At 33.8% G+C, this 21,716-nt stretch overlaps 2 protein-coding genes and 1 pseudogene across 5 annotated transcripts; all 3 read right to left on the reverse strand.

Moving 5' to 3' along the window:
• Positions 1 to 603: 603 nt before the first annotated feature.
• On the reverse strand, positions 604 to 2,269 carry LOC142549560 (uncharacterized). Its single transcript, XM_075658562.1, has 2 exons — positions 1,766 to 2,269; positions 604 to 1,685 (listed from the first exon to the last, which is right to left on the reverse strand). Exons 1-2 carry the CDS (start codon positions 2,070 to 2,072, stop codon positions 619 to 621), a joined length of 1,374 nt encoding a protein of 457 aa, XP_075514677.1. The 5' UTR covers positions 2,073 to 2,269; the 3' UTR covers positions 604 to 618.
• A 2,410-nt stretch (positions 2,270 to 4,679) lies between these two features.
• Positions 4,680 to 11,287, reverse strand: LOC142549562 (fatty acid amide hydrolase-like; annotated as a pseudogene).
• A 3,173-nt stretch (positions 11,288 to 14,460) lies between these two features.
• On the reverse strand, positions 14,461 to 21,675 carry LOC142549563 (alternative NAD(P)H-ubiquinone oxidoreductase C1, chloroplastic/mitochondrial). 4 transcript variants are annotated; one of them, XM_075658564.1, is made up of 11 exons: positions 21,523 to 21,675; positions 21,219 to 21,415; positions 19,722 to 19,817; positions 19,227 to 19,293; positions 18,869 to 19,052; positions 17,942 to 18,035; positions 17,642 to 17,854; positions 16,182 to 16,583; positions 15,955 to 16,031; positions 14,890 to 14,993; positions 14,461 to 14,777 (listed from the first exon to the last, which is right to left on the reverse strand). In XM_075658564.1, exons 1-11 carry the CDS (start codon positions 21,563 to 21,565, stop codon positions 14,638 to 14,640), a joined length of 1,617 nt encoding a protein of 538 aa, XP_075514679.1. In that variant the 5' UTR covers positions 21,566 to 21,675; the 3' UTR covers positions 14,461 to 14,637. The 4 variants fall into 4 exon arrangements, 3 of the variants coding, with proteins under 3 accessions (XP_075514679.1, XP_075514678.1, XP_075514681.1); XM_075658563.1 differs by having other exon boundaries at positions 21,219 to 21,421; XR_012821219.1 differs by having other exon boundaries at positions 14,654 to 14,777; positions 15,955 to 16,003; positions 21,219 to 21,421.
• Between the last annotated feature and the right edge of the window lie 41 nt (positions 21,676 to 21,716).

Genomic DNA, 21,716 nt, shown 5'->3' on the forward strand with positions numbered 1-21,716 from the left:
AGGATATCATACACAACTTACGTAACATTGCAGTTTGATAAGCTTATTAGCAGGTCGGTCCTCCACATTTTCAACATTACCGATTAGGTCCATACAATTATAAATTAGAAGTTATTAAAATTTAAATTTGTAAATTATCTTCTCAACTTTTATTTCTGAAAATTTCACTAATATTAAAAGATTAATTTAATTTTTTAATTTTTAATAAATGAAATATACTTTTAGATTCTTTTTTTGTATTAAGATTGATTTACAATTTTTTTTGAAATAATGTGATTTATGTTTTATCAATAGCTATATAATGATCGTTTGATAATAATAATAATATAATAATCTAGCAAGAATAAAATGTGCCTTCATGTAAAAAGTCATCTATTTCATATTTTAGGGTAATAAAAATAGACCATATGTTAAATAATAAATTGATACATTCAAGTTTCTCTATTTTCAGTCATGGTTCCTTCATAAACATCCAATATTTTGGGAAAAGAAAATAATGGCAAAAACTATATTCAAAACATTTGAACAAGTGATCAAAAAAACTTGATATGAAAATGACGTCTACTCTAGATAATACACATGAGGAGGTCATTTTCTTAATTAAATAGTTGACCGAGGTTAAAAAACAGAATACTCCTGATCTAACAAAAAGGGATTCAGTTCCTCGCAATATGGAACAATTGCACCAGAAGATCGATATCCACAAACTAAATGAATCCAAAAATCACAGTCTGCGCAGTGTAAGGCCACCCCATCTTCAAAGCCCTGGATGATTTCGTGGCAATATCCACAGGTTTGGCTGCAAACACTCATCGTTCTTACCAAAGTCAATGGATGATCACTGTGACAAGGAACTTTCATAGTTCCACCAAACTTGATTCCTGAATATTCCCCTGTTGAAGGAATGCAGTTAACATGGAATGACTGGTCACATTCGGTACAATGATAGAACCAATATTTGGGATCAATGTATTCTTCACAGAATTCGCAAAGGTGGTCATCGGAGTGGTGTTGGGAATTAGAAGATGCATATGTTAGAGTGAGGGGATGTTTATCGAATTTGTGGGTGACTGTTTTAGGAAGACGAGCGCAATCAATGTGTATGGCCCATTTACATACACTACAGTGGTATGAATAGTCATATGTTTTTATTTTACCACAACATGATATATGTGCGTCACGAACACGATATTGAATTAGTATAAGCGGGTGTTGGTCGTGTGAGTCATGCTTGATGATTATCGGAGAAAAGGCACAATCAATATCAACATCTCTCGCACCGCTAAATGTGTATCCAATTCCGTTGTTGTACTTTCCGCAGCGATAACACTCAAACAATCGAAAGAATCCATCCCATATTGTAGAAGCTAGGCTGCCTGGGTCTGGTTCGTTGAATAATGAGTGTTTGATAGAAAAGGGCAAATCTGCACAAAATTTGTGGAGGAGAAAATTGCATTCAGATTGAGCACTGCAATTGTAATATGGAGGTGAAATGGGCTTAACGCATGCGTTGCAGATTGATTCCTGTGCAGTACTGCCATCTGTCAAGACCAAAGAATGAGCGTGATACTTTTCCAACATGTCCTTAGAATTGCTCTCCTTTATAGCCAACTCCTTCACTCTTGTACGCATTATCAAACTCGGAAATGTATCGTCTAATATCGTCGGCAGATGAAGTACTGCACCTGCAATTTTTGTCATAAAAAATGTGTATATGTATGTTGTTTTCATAAATCGGAAACGAGATATAAGTGAATTTAGTTACCCGAGTCCTTCATATGTGATGATGTGCAATCCACGTGAGCGATAACGTCGCAAATCAAACAATAATAAAGTCCAATCCTTTTTAAGGCCATTTCTCCACAAAATAGACATTTGAGATCATTAATATAGAGGTCTGACAAGGCTGCAGCAGAATAAAAGAGGGAGAGATGGTGAGGATGCTCTTCCACTTTCACTAAGATGGGCAACAAGGCACAATCCTGGTGAATCCAAAAATGGCATTGGTGACATGAGAAGAAATAGCCCATATGTTCTCTCCCAACACATGTGACATAGCAGCAAAGCCTCATTACATAGAGCTACCATGGGGTGTTGGGGGTGGCTAATGTGTTTTATTTGGATATCCAACGGAGAACCACACAGAGGGTGGAGAACAAATTCACATTCGGTGCAATGGTAGGTGAAAGTCTTGCACAATTTCCCACAATCACCGCACCTACAGTTATCATCACGTGGCTTTGCAAGCAAATCAATAGTGTGTTTTCGAACAGGACCATATTTATTACGGAAATAATGATGCAATTTGTGGGGAAGCTGTGAGCAAGCTTGGTGGAGGTAAAAGCTGCAATCTTGAATGGCACACGAGTAATAGTGGCTGGATAGCACCCGCAACCCACATGCGTTGCAGCAGTGAGGAATCTGCTCCTCTGATTCGCTGAAAATCAATGGATGTTCATGAGCAAAATGATCCTTCTCTCTTTCCATCATGAATTATATTTTCTATTTCTTTTTGACGATTGAATCATAGATTGCATGTGTTGTTATATATATATATATATATATATATATATATAGCCATTAAATTACCAACTTTATTTTTGGAAGTATAAATGTAGATGGAAAGTAGGTTCAAAAATCCAATAAATTGCTGCATTGAAATACAAGGATTTTAAATATTTGATTATAATTTATTTGACTTTTTTCCGATGAACGACTTTATCAAACAATGTTTTGGGTTTTTTTTTTTTAAAAAAATAAATAAAAAAACAAGCAAAAACGTGGAATAAACAAATTATTATCGTTAATACCCATGCGTGGAAAACTTTTGGGTTTTTTTTTTTTAAAAAAAATAAATAAATAAATAATAGCAAAATTTTAAAAATAATTCCTCATATTAATTAAAAATAAAAGGTTGTTCATGAGCAAAATTTTCTAATCTCCGTCTCTCTTTCCGGGATTGTGTATTTGAATTTAGTTGGTACACATGTAGGCATTAATTAAAATTTTAAATTCACGAAGTTGATTCTTGGAGTATTGCATAGGCAAACTTTAATTTGTACTAACTTTTTATTTTTTATTTTTTTGACCCAAGAATTGTTCTTTTTGTCTTTGTCACTTAAAGAAACGTTGGGAATATCCAATGAAAACCTTCTGATACCCAAGTTAGTGTTACTTAAAATCAAATCAAAATGAAAAAAATTCTTGCAAGTAAAATTTGAACTTACCTAATTACTAAGAAAATTAGTTCATTGCATTTTGAACCCAATTTAACTACTTGATTAAAATAGATAATTTTAGAAAAAAAAGGCTTACACTCATCACATTAACAATAAATTTTTTCAAATATGTATTTAAAAAGATGCATATATATTAGGTTTTTTTGGCCAAAAATATTTATTTGTAAGTAAATTTAATTAAATATATAATTTTAGTAGCTGAAAAACATATATCTACCACTGTTTTTTTTAAAAAAAAAAATCCATTATAAAATTATATATATATAATATTTCCTAAAATTTATTTAAAGTTAATGAGTGTTCATGAGCAAAATGTTCAATCTCCATGAAGTTGATTCTTGGAATATTGCATCGGAAAACTTTAATTTGTATTACTTTTTCTTTCTATTTCTTTGACCGAGAATCGTTCTTTATGTGCACTTTACTTATTTTTTTTAAAATTAAACTATATGTTTTTTTTTTTACTTTATTAGTTTATATGTTTGTTTTTACTTTTGACTCAATACTCTTTCGCTTTTTTTTTTTTATAATTAATTTTCATATTTATTATAATACACGATTAAACTTTTTTATGTCTTTAACAAGTTTAATTTATTAATATTATAAAATTATTTCAAAAAACTAAAATTTAAAGTAATATTATATGATACCTACATAGTATTATAACAAAAATTAAAGATTTAATTATTTCCAATTAAAGAATGTAATAGCGAATATGTTTCCTCCTGTGTGCTTATTAAGGTGATCTTGTTAGGTTGAGCCTGTGTGTTTAATTTTCTCAAATCTCAACTGTGAAAGTATTAATTGTAGAAAATCACAAAAAGAGCTTTCAAAATTAATTTTGTTTGAGTTAAGCGTGAATAAATAAGAGTAGTACTATGATCTCTTAGAAAGTTCTTGTGCGTCAAGCTGTTGACGTTGCGCCGTTTGATCTGGTTAGCTAGGTCGGCCGTAAATTAAAACGTAATACTGTAATGGTTGGGTACATGGCCAGTGATAGGGAAAGAGTAAGACTGATCTCTAAGGAATTTGAGACAACACCGACAGATAGACATACAACTCCCAACAAGCATATTTCTATACTTCTTGGGAGATGTTAGGTTAGGTTGACCGTAAGAGAGTGATGTTATATCTTAGTTAAGAATACCGTCTCTACTATGATAGAGCCGATAATAGAAAAATGATAATACTGATATTTAGAGGAATGCTGGAACCAAGGTTATCCTCTGAAGCTTCTGCTCCATGAAATTTGTTATTCTACCTCTAAAATGCCTCAAGGCCACTTAGAGTACCCAATAGAGAGATGTGTACGAAGAATTCCTCTCAGATGGTCTGGTACAAGTTTTTGTTGTTGTAGTGGTATACATAGTTTCAGTCACCAAACATGCTCTTTACAGAAATAGACATTTTGATTAATGTAGTTCAAATTCCTTTTTTAAAAATTATTTACTCAGTAAATGTCTGCAAATGGCTTCTTCATGTATTTAGTCATTGTTATCAGGGTATTTAGCCATCAGTCAAGTCAATTGCATAGTTGTTAAAAAAGTGCGCCTAGTGCAGCCAAGGGTTGTTATCCAGGTGCAACACATGAAGCGCACACCTCCGCCTGGGCACGACGGATCCTTGGAGCTCAAAAGCGTACCCTTTAAGAAGGGTTGATATTTAACGAAAATAATAATTAAATCAAACCCAACCCAACTAATTTTAAAGCTCAATCCGCAAAGTTAGTAGTTATTTAATCATAATGAAGATCATGCATGCATGACGTTTCATCTCCCTAGGCCTTGTATACTTTCTGGGCAGCAGTGCGGCGTTTCAAGTTTTTTCTGGATAGTGCAATATGCCGATTCATGAGTTTCTTCATTGCACTTGACGTTCAATCAAGTATCTCGTTTGTATTGTTGAATGGGCATCAAGGTACTCCACTACTCCTTATACAATTAATTTATTTCGATATTATGTGCGTTTCGTCTTGTGCCTCAGGCTCAGAATACCCTATCATTTCGTTTTAGTACGTCTTATGCCCTAAATAACTATGAAGTCAAGTCAGTCATAGGAGAAAACGTATCCGAGAAATGGCAATCTTTCCATTTATGGGAATTGATTCATGTTGGAATCTCGTAGGACACTTCTCCGGTGTATCTCAAGACAAGCAATGATTTGGTTGTTCAATTGGATAAACTAAAATACATTATAAATGTCAAAAGATTTAAGGAAGCTCGTTGCTTCTATGATGTAGTGGTTAGCACTCTGGACTTTGAATCCAGCGACCTCGGTAGGACCTTTGCAATTTTCTTCCTTCAAATTCCATATTTAATCCTTGCAGAGCATATCATAGAAAATCTCTGGTTTCTTTTGTCCCGAGAGGCAAAGTGTCTGAAAACAAGAATTATACTTCATATTAGTAAACTGAATTTTTTTACATGAAACACATTTTGACCTTTCCACGTCGTAAACTTGTGTTACGCACTTGCATCGCGTAAGCAACATGAATTAACAGCGATTCAGACCACGGTTTCCCTATAAACTGAAGGCCAATAGGCAAGCCAGATTGATCGTATCCGACCTGTCAAATTTGTTTCCGGTTATAACAATACATTATGTGTGAATAAAAATTTATAGATCTTGATGCTTTTGTTAACTTACAGGGACATTTACTGCTGGCAAACCAAGAAAATTTCCAGCTACCAGGTAACGGATAAGTGCAGCTGAAATATTATGCAAACCGTCAACATCCAGTGCCCAAAATATTTATCTTGATTAAATGAGTGTTGATTTTACCTCCATTTATGTAGTCTAGCTCACCGGTTCTCCAGGCGTCGTCCTTGATATCATATGCTGTCATACTGGGAAAAAGTTTCATGCATTATAAAAACAGCCCTCCTAAAATCTTTTACTCGAATAATTTTTGTTGAATCAGGAGGAGAAGGGTTGTAGTACTGATACCCCACGGTTGGAGTAACAATGATATCTGCCACCGAAAATATCTTTTCATGGAACTGAAGCTGTCGATTCCTGCATTGGTTTATTGCTGATGGTGAGTGATCTTCAAAGAATTTTGAGCTTATAAAATCAAGAACATCTGCTAAGGCTGCTACCTGATTCTCTGTGCGTTTAAGTATTCTTGGCTGTCGAAAGAACCGTATGCAGAAAGTACGAACCGAACATCCCATCCCATTTCTGCCTTACTGCTGATATATTTGATCAATCCTTGTTATATGACAGTATGATTCTTCACTTCTTACTTGTACAGAAATAACAACAAAACAGAATGCTCACAGATTTTGTGAGTATCTTGACATAGAGGAGCTGCACTCTGATCCTATTGTGACATAATGTGCCAAGCGCATCACCTCTAGTTCTGGTACAGTTACATCTACAATCTTAAATTGCACGAGGTGATTAAACAGGTGGAGAGTAAGTTGAATTGTCGGTTTTGTCTGCTAAATAAATTCAAAGACTAAGAACTATATTTGGAATTTTATACCTTCCAGCCATATTTTTCTGATAGTTTGGTTACTGCGTTATAGCAGCAGACTTTGATGTCAATACTGCAGTCATCAAACCACTAATAGAAGAGAGAAAAGATGCAAAAATATGCTAAAAATTGAGTTTAGATGTTAAATTGAAGTCGAGGAAATGAAGATAATGATATTTTATGTTATTCTGGGAATGAAGAATGGGAAGAACTGATTAGAAACCTTTCCATATCGTGCCATTTTGATGTCATAGGACGTGTAGTTAGCAGATTTTAGCAGAGGCAGAGGTAGTTTAGGCTGGTCAGGAACAGCTGTCACGCCATTTTGATCGGATATATGATCTCCGCTAATCGCTGCATAACTGAAATTTTAGAAATTGTTATCAAATGTAACAGAGGAAATCCAGAGCTAAAAGGAAAATTCGTCAGTAAAACCAAGAAACTGACACTATAAGTGCATCCTCAACACTTGCTGCAAGAATCCCAACCATCCCAACTGTATAGTTCAGGGGAAGAACACTGAAAGTTTAGCATAAGGCCTAAAGTCAGAATAAAAGCATCAAAATTTCTCAAGAATCATATCACGTCTAAATGGTAAATAAGCATAAGAAAGATGTATTTTGTACCCCTCACGTGGCACACGTGAAAACGTAGGTTTCAGGCCAACAACGCCGCAAAGAGCTGCTGGAAGTCTCACAGATCCTGTGCAGAACAATAATGTTTCCTCGAGGACGTGGATTTTTATAAAAGATCATTGTTTCATACTATAAATTGCGACTAGAAGCACAACAAGTTTAGTTTACCTCCTCCATCAACACCTAGGGCAACAGGACACAATCCAGCAGCAACCACAGCAGCAGATCCACTGGAAGAGCCTCCAGTAATCTTGTTTCGATTATACGGGTTTCTTGATGGCCTTTAATGACCAGAGGAGGACTAATCAGTATCAAATATTCATAAAAAATCTAAGAAAATAACTTTTCTTAAAAAAATTAATTTGAAGCATGTACATACCCATAATGAGGATTTATCCCACTGACTCCAGCCCCAAGCTCATGCATATTTGTTTTTCCCACCATTATGGCTCCACATAATCGGAGACGTTTGACACAGCATGCGTCGTCTTTGCACTTTCTCACTTTGTGCAGCCACTTCGTACCTCCTATATCAACAAATTTTCACTTCAATCAACAATATTGCCAGAACTAGATTCAACACATTTTGTTTCATTATGAGAAATTTCATGATTGATTTTTCCAAAAATGTTAATAACGATCAAGAAACTGAACATTCTTGCAATGAACTCACCTGTTGTTGGGTATGGCATACAATCTATTTCATCCTTAACAGCAACCAAAACTCCATCTAGAACTGATATAGGTTCGCCTGAAGAAACATGTAAGAAAAATACACAAGATTTTACAACGTTTCCCAACCCATACTCCTCTGTTGTTTCAAAAACATCAAGCAGCCAGCAATCAAGTTTCATCATTCTAACATGAATTCTTGATCACACACCTCGTTTATACCGGAGAGTTGATTCTGTCGCTTGCTTTAGAATGTCTTCTACACAGAAGTTGATAAAGAATGACATATTCAGAGAAGAACTGGATGATTCACGAACAGCGGCTATGAATCTTTCTGCAACCTGTTAAAAAAGATAAATTTAGCGTTACATTTTATGACTGATGCAAAGTTACTTTTTTTAAACATTTCTTTTACCATGAGAGGAGTTGTTTCTCCTGTGGTATAGGTCATGAAAAAATCCGGTATCGTCCATCGTTGGAAATCAAGTTTCTGAGTCTTGGATACATTTTCTGGTGATTCAATACAATCCATGGCCTGTTGAACTTTCTCAGGAGGGGGCATATCAAGTTCTAAGTATTTTACTTCCTTTTCTTGCGTTCCTATGATTATGAAATAATAAGCCGTAGTCAGAATTTATATTCAAAATCGTTCGTATCAGATAGCAGCTCAGCCGCCACATTTCGCTTCTTTTGACATGCTAGCGATTTCGACTGCCGCATATCTTACCTTGGTGTGGGTGCATGGGTACAAAAAGAGGTGGTTCTTGTAAATCCACAAAGGAGACAAGCTGCAAAATAGTGTCATGTCTGTGAAATCTTTGAAATCTTCCAAGGAAATGTACATTTTTATCAAAGGAAATAGAAAATTCATGCAAACTGATAGATCATAAAGAAAGAGCTTACTCCTCTTGAAAAAGCCAGTAGACTGACAAAAATTAATAATTTTAAGTTTGTGGGGGAAAGAAATTATAATGGTAAATTACTTAAATTTATTAATGTATCTAACGAATTTCATATTATCCACATTTAATAAATTTCATTTTCTCTCACTTAAATATTATCAGCTACTAATTTAAATTTAATATTACATGTTATCTGATATGTTTATTATATTTTTATCCACTTATATTACTAATTATTTAATTTTCAAATTTATCATAATAATAAAAATAATAACAACAATAATGATGATGCAGCAACACTTATATCTGATACATATAAAAGAAAAGTCAAATCCATAATAAATTCAAAAATGGTAAATCTATAAACTCAAAAAGACAAAAACTTATGTGAGACGATCTCACGGGTCGTATTTTGTGAGACGGATATCTTGTTTGGGTAATCCATGATAAAGTATTACTTTTTATTGTGAATATCGGTAGGGTTGATCCCGTCTCACAAATAAAGATCATTGAGACCGTCTTACAAGAGACATACTAAAAAAAAGTAAATCTATAAATTTTAATTTTTATAAAAGATGTTAAATCTTATTAATTTATTTTTAGTTTTAGAATTAGATTTGTTTAAAAAATAATAATAAAATTAAGCCAATATCAGGCTTGTAGGCAAATAATTTCAGTAGTAGCCTTACCCAACAATGATGTCAACAAACAAATCTTATTTGGTTCTAGTCTCCATTTTAATTAGGGGATATTATGTTGAATTAAATTATAATAAATATGATGTTGAATAAAATATAATCCATAACATGGCATAGGCTGGCAACTAGCACACACAATTTATGAGTAGTGTGATAAAATATATATTCGTAAACGTAGGTGATGTATCGATATATAGGATCGAATATTTGTCGTTTTACTAAAATTTATAGTTAATTATAACAAAGCAACTCAAATATTTTAAATTACACAACAATTCATGCGCTACGTATCGATCGTTCTTCCAAAAAAAACAATTATTGTATATCAACACGATAAATGGATAAAAATATTAGTGTGTTATAAATACATTCCTTCTAATATTTTTAGATCATGAATATATGAATAAAAATAAATCTATCCATTTTGTTTAAAATATCATATACATTTGCTACAATTCACAAATTAAAACTTTTTTATTTTGTATTTAGCTTAATTTATTTAGAGAAGTATTTAAATTTTCGAATCTTATTACATAATATCTAATTCGATATTATAAATATATTTCAATATAAATCAATTTACACTTTAGAAATTGTTTAATGTAGAAAGTATTTTTCATTTACTCTTGTTTGCCAGTTTTCCGGCCACCACATAACAAACTAACTAATTAAACCTACAACCACCGGCTTTCGTTTTAGAGATCCGTCTCACGAAAATAACTCGTCCGTAATTTATCATGTAGAATTTTTTTATATAAAATCTTAGTTTTATATATATGAGATTGATTAGTGCATTTACCTTGTGTAATAGATTGATCCTCTTCAAAGTGTACATTAATATACCTCCAAGAATAGGTAACTCCAAAAACCATGCAAAAACTTCGATCAAAAGACCAGCCATTCGAGGAGCTACACATCCATAAAAATTGCAAAAATATTAATAATAACAACAATTAAAATTATCAATGAATAATAAGTATTATATAATTGCTGAATTTTTAAATTAAAATATTTACGTACGTAGATTAATTGTCAACTATTTAATATTCATAGCACTCCCCAACTGAATGTACTATAAAGTGTCAATTTATTCCAAAAATAAATTGAACTATAATACAGGTCCGATTTAATTTTTAATTTTAATTTATATATAAGATTTTAAATTAATTAAAATAAAATTCTGTATTTTTAGTTGTGATTTAGTTTAATGATGCTAATATATTAATATTTTTGTATTTTTTAGTTTAAATATATTTCAATAAATTAAAAAAAGATACATTTAAATTTTAAATAATACCCGGCCTGAACCTTAAATAACCCCAATTATTTTTCTACCAAATGCCTAATATTATATACGTTAGAGATCCATGCATGTAACAGAAACCATAAAACAAAACTCGTGAGTTTTATGAAACAACTTCATATTATTAATCAAACATCTGAAATTTAATATCATCTAAACCTCTAAAGTCTTGATTTTCCGGTTTAAAAAAATATGTTTGGAATGCTGAAAAATCGGAAATCAGAGAAATCAGTGATCACTGCTGTGCAGAATAATACATACCTTTGACATTGGCTCTGATATAAACCTCGTCGTTGTCGGGCCGAGATCGACTTCGCAAACGGGCTTGTAAACCGCGCCTTTCACCTTCAAAAACCCCATTAGCTAGTTTAATAAATCGTATGCATGCGCACGGTTTCAAGAATAGCAAGAACTTGTCTATCTATACATATATATATAGAGAGAGAGAACTATAGATATAGATGGTGGGGTGGGGTTGTGGGGTAGGAGGCGGAGAAGACTAGGAAATGATATTGATGGAAGATTAACTGTAATGGAAGTTGAATTTTCTGTTGGAAGAAGACAACCGAGAGAGGCTTGCAAATGCCTTGCGGCTCTCGTTACCAAACATTACTTGTATTTTATGTTAGAAAAATATATTTAATGGCTTTTTTTTTTTTACCCTTGATATATCGTACACATAAATTTATAATTTAGATTAAATTATTTACACTTTGATTTTAGGCAGGGTTTAACTTAAGGATAGGACAGTAGGCTAGCTGGTAACTAACCGGGGGTGTATCCATTACAGATAATTAATGTTTTTTTTTTCGAATTTGATAAGTTTTTTGTTGGGTGTAATAATTGTCCCTGTTTGGTAGAGCGATCGAACCGTGGTGCTTGAGCTGTTGTGCGGTTTAAAAGATTTGAATTGCACCATTACCACCAGATATAGTTTCTGGTAAAGCGGCAATCGCTCGGTCCTACAATTGGTATCAGAGCCAATGTCACGGGTTCGATTCTCATTGATTGCAAGGAGTGCAATTATTGAGATGAAGATTTTTGGGTGCAATAATTGTCCCTGCTTGGTAGAGTGATCGAACCGTGGTGTTTGAGTTGCTGTGCAGTTTAAAAGATTTGAGTTGCAACATTATCACCAGCTATAGCTTCTGGTAAAGCGGCAAGCGCACGATCCTACATTTTTATTGACTGAATCTTAATGACTTGTAAAATATTTTCATCCACTCTTCAGGATTTATTTTATTTGGTAGCTTTTTTTAGACTTTTATAAAAATTTTCATAAGATTCAATGAATTTTGTATATGAAATTTTTTTTCAAAAAATTAATGTACCTGAAAATATAAAATGAGTACATTAAAATGTTTTTAATTAATGTTATTTTATAAAGTTTTGATTTGTTTAATCCATATAATCATCTTGTATATATTTGCGTATGTGGATATGTGTATGTTCATGAATTTTTAAAAAATATTTCACTGTATTATATCAATAAAGTTTTGTTTGAACTAATGCTATATATATAGAAAAAAAATTAAAAGATCAATTTATAATCAAAATGTTAATAAACTAAATAGATTTTATTTATTAAAAATTAATTTTTATTACTTTCAATTCTGTGGGCAAATAAAATTATCACACTACACATAAGAAAATAAAATAAATTAAATAAATAATTAAAAAAATCAATTTCTATTAAAAAGTTATAAGGGCCGATGAACCTTTATTAGGTAAATTCAAGACAGTTTGATGATGGGAATCATATTTAAAATTTTAAAATTGTATTTAAATTAAATGATTTTTCCTCAACTCATTGCAATCTTCGAATATGAGTTTTATATCTAATTATGCTATATATTTTATATTTACATTATGGTTTGCGGTGTATTGATTACATTAGTCACAAAAAAATGTTCATTTTTCATAAAATAATTGGTCCTTTGAGATTTTAAACTTCAATTTTATATTTCATTTTAATTTAAATAAATGTAATTTTTTTAAAAATGAAAAAAAAATATAATAAAATATTTACTATATTATTAAAAATCAAGCGCGCATAAAACTGTTATGGTATGACTTGGTTTTACCAAACGAAAATTACATGAGTAGTTCTCTTGTGAGACGATCTCACAAATTTTAATCTGTGATACGGGTCAACCATACCGATATTCACAATAAAAAGTAATACCCTAGCATAAAAAGTAATATTTTTTCATGGATGACCCAAACAAGATATCCGTCTCACAAAATATGATATATGAGAACGTCTCACACAAGTTTTTGCCAAATTACATATATAATCATATCAATTAACTAAAACTTCAAAATACTTCCTCACATTTCTTCTGTTCCCTCACAATCACACGTCCTAATTTCTTGATTTTTTTTGTTAACAGATTGAATTTCTTCTTTGTTGTAATTTTACAAGTTCTATTGAATTCTTATCAGGTCTGTCGATTTGACATCGTGAAAGCCATTGTTTAACCTTTCATTTGTCCCGCTGCCGAAATTTATATTTTGAGTCTGGTTATTTTTTATTTTGGTTGTGTTTAATTTAATTGTTTGAAAGAAATAACAAATCGCTCGGAATTCTTCTATTCTTGCTTGCGATGCTTGAAGTGATAATTATTTAACATGTGTAACGTGTATGCATTCTTGCCACACATACAATTTCAAAAAAAAAAAAAGTGGTCCTGTATATGCATACGCAAATCTTGGTCATCCATCCTATCATGAGGACAATACCCACATGGGTAGGATGAAATAAACCGTTCGTTAGTATTTATTAAGCCTGAAGGCCTTAAAAGCTGCATCAAATATTTTAACAAAATTATACAAAAGATAAAGTACTCTAAACCCGAAGCAAAAAAATAAACACTTTATTAAAAAATTAAAATAAGGCATTTACTCTATTGAAGGAAAAAATTTAAAAAATATTCTAAAATATATTTGTTTACATGAAACTATTTATTGCATCGAAAAAAAACATCGTTTGAGTTTCATTTGCCCGCAAATTTTATCTCAGAATTTGGATGTGATGATATGCAAAAATAATATTAAAAAAAGTAAAAATTGTTTGGTAAAAACGTGTGTGAAACAATCTCACGGGTCGTATTTTGTGAGACAGATATCTTATTTAGGTCACCTATGAAAAAATATTACTTTTTATGCTAAAAGTATTACTTTTTATTGTGCATATCGACAACATTGACTCATCTCACAGATAAAGATTCGTGAAACCGTCTCACAAAAGCTCTAATCAAATTATTTTAAAAGTGTGGATGTGGTTTTCGAGTTTGTTATCAGTCGCCGACTGGTATTAATACGCACGAATAATTGCCAAATTAAATTAAATGACATTAAAAGCGGGTAAAATACAAAACAATCCCTATCCCCCAGGTTTTTCAAATTCACCCTCTTCGCTATTTTGTTTTAACACAAATTTCGACAAATTAAGGAAAAATTTCGCATTTTAACAAGCAGAGAAAATGAAAGGAAAAATCCTTGGGGGAATTAATTTGATGTATTGGATAAAATTTGATTGTTTTTATTTTATTTTATTCAGAAACAAATATTATGTAGTAAACATTACAATTTGGTTAAATAACGAATCACCACTAAATAGACAATTTACTAATTTCATAAGGTGTTTACAACCTTACAAAGTGAAAATAAAATAAAATAAATAAAATAGGACTTGAAAAACGTTTCACTTACAGTCCAGAAAGCATTTTGGTTAAGTTATTCTGCAGCAATGCAGTAGACTCCACAGCAGACTTAGCAAGCCAACTGATCCCAACTTTTAAACGATGCTTGTCTGTTGGCAATCTGAGTAAATAGGCCAACTTGCGGGCTGCAAAATAATCAAAGAGAAAAAGACCACGATGTTGAATCACTTTTGAGACCCAAAAAATGAGATGCAATGACATGAGACTAATGAAATGCATTGAATGGTGTTTCTATACCAGTGTGACCGACATGGCCGTCTAAGGTCAGCCCCTCAATAAAGCTTGGCGAAACGGCAGCATCATATCTACCCAGAGTCATCATCTCGCCTAGATTCTGATACCTGCAGCAACAAAACTTGCTTTAGACTGCCATCATGGTGAAAACAGTTTGATTTAGCTCTTCTGCAATCTTCTGATGATCAGTACAACAATTTCATGTACTTGAAAATCAAGCATAATATATCTAAGTTACTGGATTGCTCGAGATAGGAATTAGATCATTGCAGGCTAGGTCCTAATAATATCATGGGGAGAATAATTGGCACTCATACAGCATCCCCACAAGCTCTAAATCATAGTACGGTGACTAAAAAATCAGATGCATCAAAAGTAGTTTAGTAGTTACCGACACACCACCACTAAATTGGCATATAATGATAAAAATAACAAGAAATGTGAGTATTAATACATTACATTAGACCATTGACCAACCATGTCAATGATGACCGCTCAGAAGAATGTTAAAAATATTTTTTCATTACTTCAAAAGCTGAACCTGTAGCAAGTAGTTCCCGCCAATTACAGAAAAATATCCATTCGGTCCTTACATTTGTGCCTTACTCATGCAGCTACCACATGTTTTTCTTTAATGGTGCATCTGATGCATGCAAGTGAAGGAGCTAATTATAGATCTTCAATATTTTGGTGAGGCCAAGATTATGGGAAAACTAGAAAAGTCTGCCGGTTGCTTGCTTTTAAGGCAGTTACTCACACAACCAGCTAAAATGACCTTTAGATCTATAAGTCATAAGTGCCAAGGAAGCATAAGCTCAAAGTGCAAAAGGGTTGATAACTGAAATGACTAGACATAATTTTGATCCCATTTTTCTGCAATTGAAGGCATTGTGTCCTGGTTTATTGTGAGGCTCCTTTTTTTCCGGAAGAGAAATTCTATTCTGATACAAAAAGAAGTCTACAATGTGTGGTGTAACTGAACAATCTCTAACACTCTAGCTTCAACAAGCCTTCACAGGGATAAATAAATGAACAGTGTATGTCTTATTAATTCAGTTTAGAACTAACCTAAATGGCAAAAGAGGCCGGCCATTTATCGCAGCCCATATATTCCAACCTGCAAAATCTGCCTGCTGGAATGCTACCTAAGAAAAACATAACAGCGGAGCCGGACAAAAAATACAGGATCAAAGTATGTCTCAACAAAATTAGTGTATGAAATGTTTCCCTTTTTTTGTCATGACATATTTCTCACGAGAAATCACTAATTTGAAACTAAAAGAATCACACAGTACCTGAGCCGTATCAGGAAGCAATTTTCCTTTCCTATTCCGTACAGCAGAAGAGTCGCCAAGAGCAAATATACGTGGGTGACCCTTAACACGAAGAGTTTCATCTGTTTCTGCTTGTCCTCTGCCATTAAGAGGAAGATAAGTTTGAACATCAAGTTCTAGCTGAGGAAGTAGAGATTTAGACCCGACAGTCCACAAAACCATGTCCGTTTCAACAACTTGTTTTCGCATGCCCCTTTCAGCAGGCTGCAACTCCAAAATAAGTTTCTCATTATTATGATTTTCTATCACATCTTGAACAGCTTCAAATTTTGTGGGTTCACGTGAATCCCCAAACTCGCCATCTTTGCTTATACAACGGACAAAGTAACCCAACAAAAGCTTAACATTTCTGGTTGATAGAACCTGACAAAAAGTGGCTTTAGAGTCGTGCACCTATGAGATACATTGAAATTGCACTGACAAAAAATGTAAATGGCCATACACATATAACGACTGTGTGACAACATAAAACATGTGGTTGTCGATAGGGACCGACAACAATCTCTTGGTAAAAACTCGTTAAAAAAAGATGCCTCCTTGTCATTTATTAAAATCATCAATTAAACATCAGAAATTGGAAAACATAGGAATAAAAATGCATGAGATTTGTATGGTCAAAAACACTGAGAAAAACAATAGACAGTCATATGCTTCTATTACCCCTTTCCTAGTGCACCCACATCTCAAAACAAACTGGAAAGCAACATCCATCAGTTTTCTCCCCCGCAGTACACATTATAAGAAAAACATGACCGCTGGTACAACAATCAGAAGTCAACATTATCCCTCAACGGCATGAATTCTCCAAAATGTTTTGTTCATGCATAACAAGTGGTGCATAGAAGACCTGCTAAAGTGGCACAATGCCTTTGGTCATGGGGTTTTTTACCCCTGATGTCCAACACAAGTCAAATGAACCTAAATTTGCATTTAAATGGGAATATTAAGTCGGGAAAGGGCAAATGGTCCTTGGTATCCTATTATTATTAAAACTGGAGAGAACAGATACTCCCACCGGACTAACAGGAAAATGATTCAATACCAAAATTTTGAAGCGAGTGTCGAGAGGATCAATTGATTATACATACCAATATTGCCAAGAAAAGTATTAGACAACCATAAAAACAGAAAAATGTCGCCAGCAGGAAGCATCACTGATGTTAATTGAGAGTTGGAAGAGATGGAGCCAACTTTTGACAAACTGATGTAAGTATGGAACTAAGGTGGTCAAGTGCAGGAGAGATAATTCAGATGATGGGCACGGATCATGAAGTAATTTTTTCTCACTATCCTAAAGATCAATAAACTATATTTTACTGCAATTCATTGACACCAAGTAAGAAGAAATGTAATATTAAAATTTGTGGCTATGAAAAATTCAACATTTTAAGTTGTATGGGTAATCCATACAAGAGTCTCACTTTTAATGCGGATTCCCTGTTTCCAGGTGGTGCATCTGGCAAGATAATTTTTCCAGCGTTAATAGCCTGTATAACTCCTCTAGCTTGCAGTCTTTCGGATATAGTGGCAGCCAACTCAATTCCAGAGTACCCACATCCTACAACAGTAACATGGATTGGAGTCTCCTTAGCAAAGTATTTACGCTCCAAAGCTGTTAGCTTCTCATTAACTCTCTGCATTACATAAGACCAATAGAAAGCTTACATCATGTAGAATTTCACTAGTAATATTCATAGTTAGGTAGTGGTCGAAGTACTTACACGAGCATCCTCAAGGGTGGAAAAAGGTAATGCATACTCGATTGCACCTGGTGTAGTATCAACTTTTGGTTCACCCCCAACAGCAAGTACCAACCTGGCTGTCCAGATCAAGCAGTATGACACCATCACAAATCATTTAAATGCAAATGACCAACCCAATTGTAAATCATCGAGACAAACATACAGTGCAAGACACCTCCAGTAGCTGCATATAAATGAGGTAATGTAGCCAAGCACTATCTTGCTTCATAAAGCCAGTTATCAAAATATTCAGCACACAAGGCATGACATGTTTTGCAGCATCCGAATGAGTGAACAAGTGTGTCAAACTAGTCATACAATACCTAAGGCACGTATACACACGCAGAACATTGAATTGAGGGCAGTACAAATTTCATGCATGACCATTAACATGAAGGAAAACTATGAAAGCAGTGTCAAACAGTGAAAGATCAATGAGGTGCAACACTCCCATATCCTGAGTTAGAGATCCCTAAAAAGAAATAAGTAATATGTGGGGTTATGTTGAGTTTTTGCACATATGAAGGTAACATAAACCAGGTTTAAAGAAATCTGAGCCAATATTACATGGTTTATACCAGACTAGTTCTTATCAAAGGATGCCCCAAACAAATCAAAACCTGAACAAAGAAGGAACGCTAGATCTCCAAATCAAAACCTGAACAAAGAAGGAACGCTAGATCTGCAAAAAATTGAGAAATTTTCTGTCCTTTGCTCCCTGTTGTTATCTTTTGGGCTGGTGATGAAACTTTATGGATGCAAAATAGAAATCTCCTCAATGTGAATTCAAATTTATTTAAACATTATTAATTTAGGACCTAAAAGTGGTCAGCAACAAAACTCCCCAGTAATTTCACATTTTTCAGATAACACAACATATTTCCTGCAAATCGAATAAAAACATACCAGTCATATTCAACAAGGAGACCACTTTGAAGATGAACCACCCCCGCTGACACAGAAGCTGAAATTCCATTCATCCCTAAATGATCAGTGGGATGTATGGATTGCACCCTGTCTTTGAAAAATTGCACAGCTGTGTTTGAGAGCAACTCGGAGAAACGAGGAGCTATTTCCCATTCTTCCACTTCTGCAATCAGGAAATCCTTGAAACAATAAATGTAAGAGGAATTCAAATTGACTAACTAGGTCAACTGTCAGCATAGTATCTCTATTAGATAAATCTTAAATTTACCTCCAGAGAAATTGACTAACTAGGTCAACTGTTAGCATAGTTTCTCTATTAGATAAATCTTAAATTTACCTCCTGAGAGAAGCTCATACAATAATGGCTTAAAGACAAAGCGGTCTGATTGGTCAACAAGAAACACCTGTTAGATTGTCAGAGAATATTCACTTTGTAGGTAACACATGTCAAAGTGGAAATTTAAGATAATATGTCCAGAAAAAAGTTTCATTATGCAGTAATATTTACAAGATTTCTTCGTCACTTAATTCAAAGACAAAAAGGCACAAGAAAACATGATATTGATTACTTTCTTCTATGGGAAAATAGCTCAATAAGGGTATTATTTCATAAAACCCGACCTATGTTCCCTTTGTTTAGCCTAAATCGCCTTCAAATGTTATTGCAGGTCAAATGAAGCTCCACTTAGATGAGCATGAAGCACACATTGCACTTAGTTATTTAGCAGCGGTCTATGAATGATTCATCTGTGTCAGACTATGCACCAGAGGTCGTCATAGATCTGTCCAAGCTAGAGCATAACGTATAAAAGTGCCTTAAATCACAGTATACCTGTGGTTTCTTCCCATCAGGCCAATCAAGTGACTCCAATCGTAACGCAGTGTATAGACCTCCAAATCCACCTCCCAGTATGCACACCCTTGGTCTCTACAAGCATTAATCATTCTTATTTATTTAAGGTTGTATAACTATTTAAAATGGACAAATAAATAGAACAAAAGGAACTAACATTGCTAGGATTGAAAAAAAAAATTCAAAGTGGAAGCATAAAGAGAAAACACAAGCCCACCAAACTAAAGATAAGACTCATTTGTTGATACCAGCCTGGGGAATGTACCACATTGCTTTTAAATATGTAAGCGTTCAAGGACACAAAACTGGCATAATTAAACCATTTAAAGTTAGAGACATGAATTTTAAAAAATGCATATGAACCTCTGCCAGCTCTAGATTATATAGAGGGTGAAGGAAAACGTAAAACTCTAGTCAGTGATTAGATACTGCTCTAAGAAGCAAAAATTAATTTAAGCCCTATATTTCAGTCATAGCAAAAGTTGTCTCCAAATGATCAGTTCATAACTAATAAAACAAATCCCTATATAAGAAGATCTATGGTTGGTTCTACATTAACAAGGTTTTTGCTCCAGGAAAAAGAAGTATCGTGCATTCACATAGTAGCACACAAATTTTTCACAAACCCACTCAAAAACTAACTTCTTTCTTGAGGTACACAAACATGATATGATTTCAAGCGGAAAACAATTCATTGGAATTCTTTGATAACATATTGGAGCTTCAAGTTTGGCGGGTATTCAACCTCAATTGCTCAAAAGCTACAGCAGAAAAACTGAAAGCAAATCATGCGCTGTGAAACACCAAATTTCTCTACTAGGAGTTCTGGATACTATATTATTCTGTCCAACTTTACCCATGACAATGGATATGGGCCATATGGCAATTCCTATCCTCGTGATATTGTGCAGTTCCATTTTATGCTTTGATTAGATAGCATGTTCCCAGGCCCTTATCTGTCAAATTGTTTCCCTTGCCCTCATCAGGGAAATCATATTTATGATTTTTCAAATATGCTAAAACTAGCTTGAACGGAAATATGTATGAATATTGAAAAAATATAACTTTTCATTTAATTAAGGCTGAATGATCACATCCATAGCGAGTTTCATATAAAATGTCTAAGAGATTTGCAAAGACTAAGGCAGGTGTGCCTGCCCAGATAGACTTATCAATCACAAATCTCCGTCCCTTAATCATAATGCAAAATTCGATTTGCACACCTTAGGAACTAAAACATAAAAAACAAACACAAGAGTCAGCACCCAATCTACCAATTACTTGGATTGCACAAATGCAACTGATATAGAATGTATTCTTAGGTTTCAATTTCATCAACGCAAATGCTTAAAAGCTTCCACGAATCTGCAATGCTACTGAGACGAAACTGGGAATAGAAGTAATGACCCGAGGAGATTTAGAAGATAAGGGAAACATGAGTAAAAAATAAATCAGCAAGGCGCACGGAAAAATGACCTTGCCCTTATCAGGCCACGAGTAATAACAAGGTGGAGATTCATTGTCTGAAACTTCCGAAAAGCCTCCAAGTTTTCTTGCTGAGCTCGAAACAACTCCACGGAATCGTGTTCTTCCAGTGCAACTGGAAAACGACCTCGAATTGGTCGAACAACGCGATTTCCGATGGAACAACTTGCAGCATTCGAATTTCTGACCTGCAACTTGGATAAAGTTTCAAGTAAAGGACAGGAAAAGTTGGTAAGTATGGGAAACGCAACGATAGCGCGAGTTTATGATATTTAATAAGAGAGAAGGAACGTACAACTAAAATAAAGTGTATTGAGAGACGAAACTTGCGCCATCATATATGGTGGCGGTGGCGGTGGCGGTGGCGGTGGCGGTGGCGTAAATGTGGATTTTTTGGTTCCAGTAATATTTTGAGGAAGGAGTGTCTCCAGCAGAATTGGGTTGGACAGGGGAATATAAAAATGTTTACGAAAATCACCCTACATATTT

This window comes from Primulina tabacum, chromosome 6 (genome assembly GCF_025594145.1).
Source record: "Primulina tabacum isolate GXHZ01 chromosome 6, ASM2559414v2, whole genome shotgun sequence".
Taxonomy (NCBI): Eukaryota; Viridiplantae; Streptophyta; class Magnoliopsida; order Lamiales; family Gesneriaceae; genus Primulina; species Primulina tabacum.

Excerpts from the sequence above, each read along its gene's own strand:
- LOC142549563 (XM_075658563.1), bottom strand. The coding sequence starts at position 21,565 with ATGATGGCGCAAGTTTCGTCTCTCAATACACTTTATTTTAGTT. Across the intron at positions 16,032-16,181 it reads TGCTTCCTGATACGGCTCAG|GTAGCATTCCAGCAGGCAGA; the intron begins GTACTGTGTGAT and ends TGTTTTTCTTAG. Across the intron at positions 14,994-15,954 it reads CGGCCTCTTTTGCCATTTAG|GTATCAGAATCTAGGCGAGA; the intron begins GTTAGTTCTAAA and ends TTGTTGCTGCAG.
- LOC142549560 (XM_075658562.1), bottom strand. The coding sequence starts at position 2,072 with ATGAGGCTTTGCTGCTATGTCACATGTGTTGGGAGAGAACATATGGGC. Across the intron at positions 1,686-1,765 it reads ATCACATATGAAGGACTCGG|GTGCAGTACTTCATCTGCCG; the intron begins GTAACTAAATTC and ends CAAAAATTGCAG.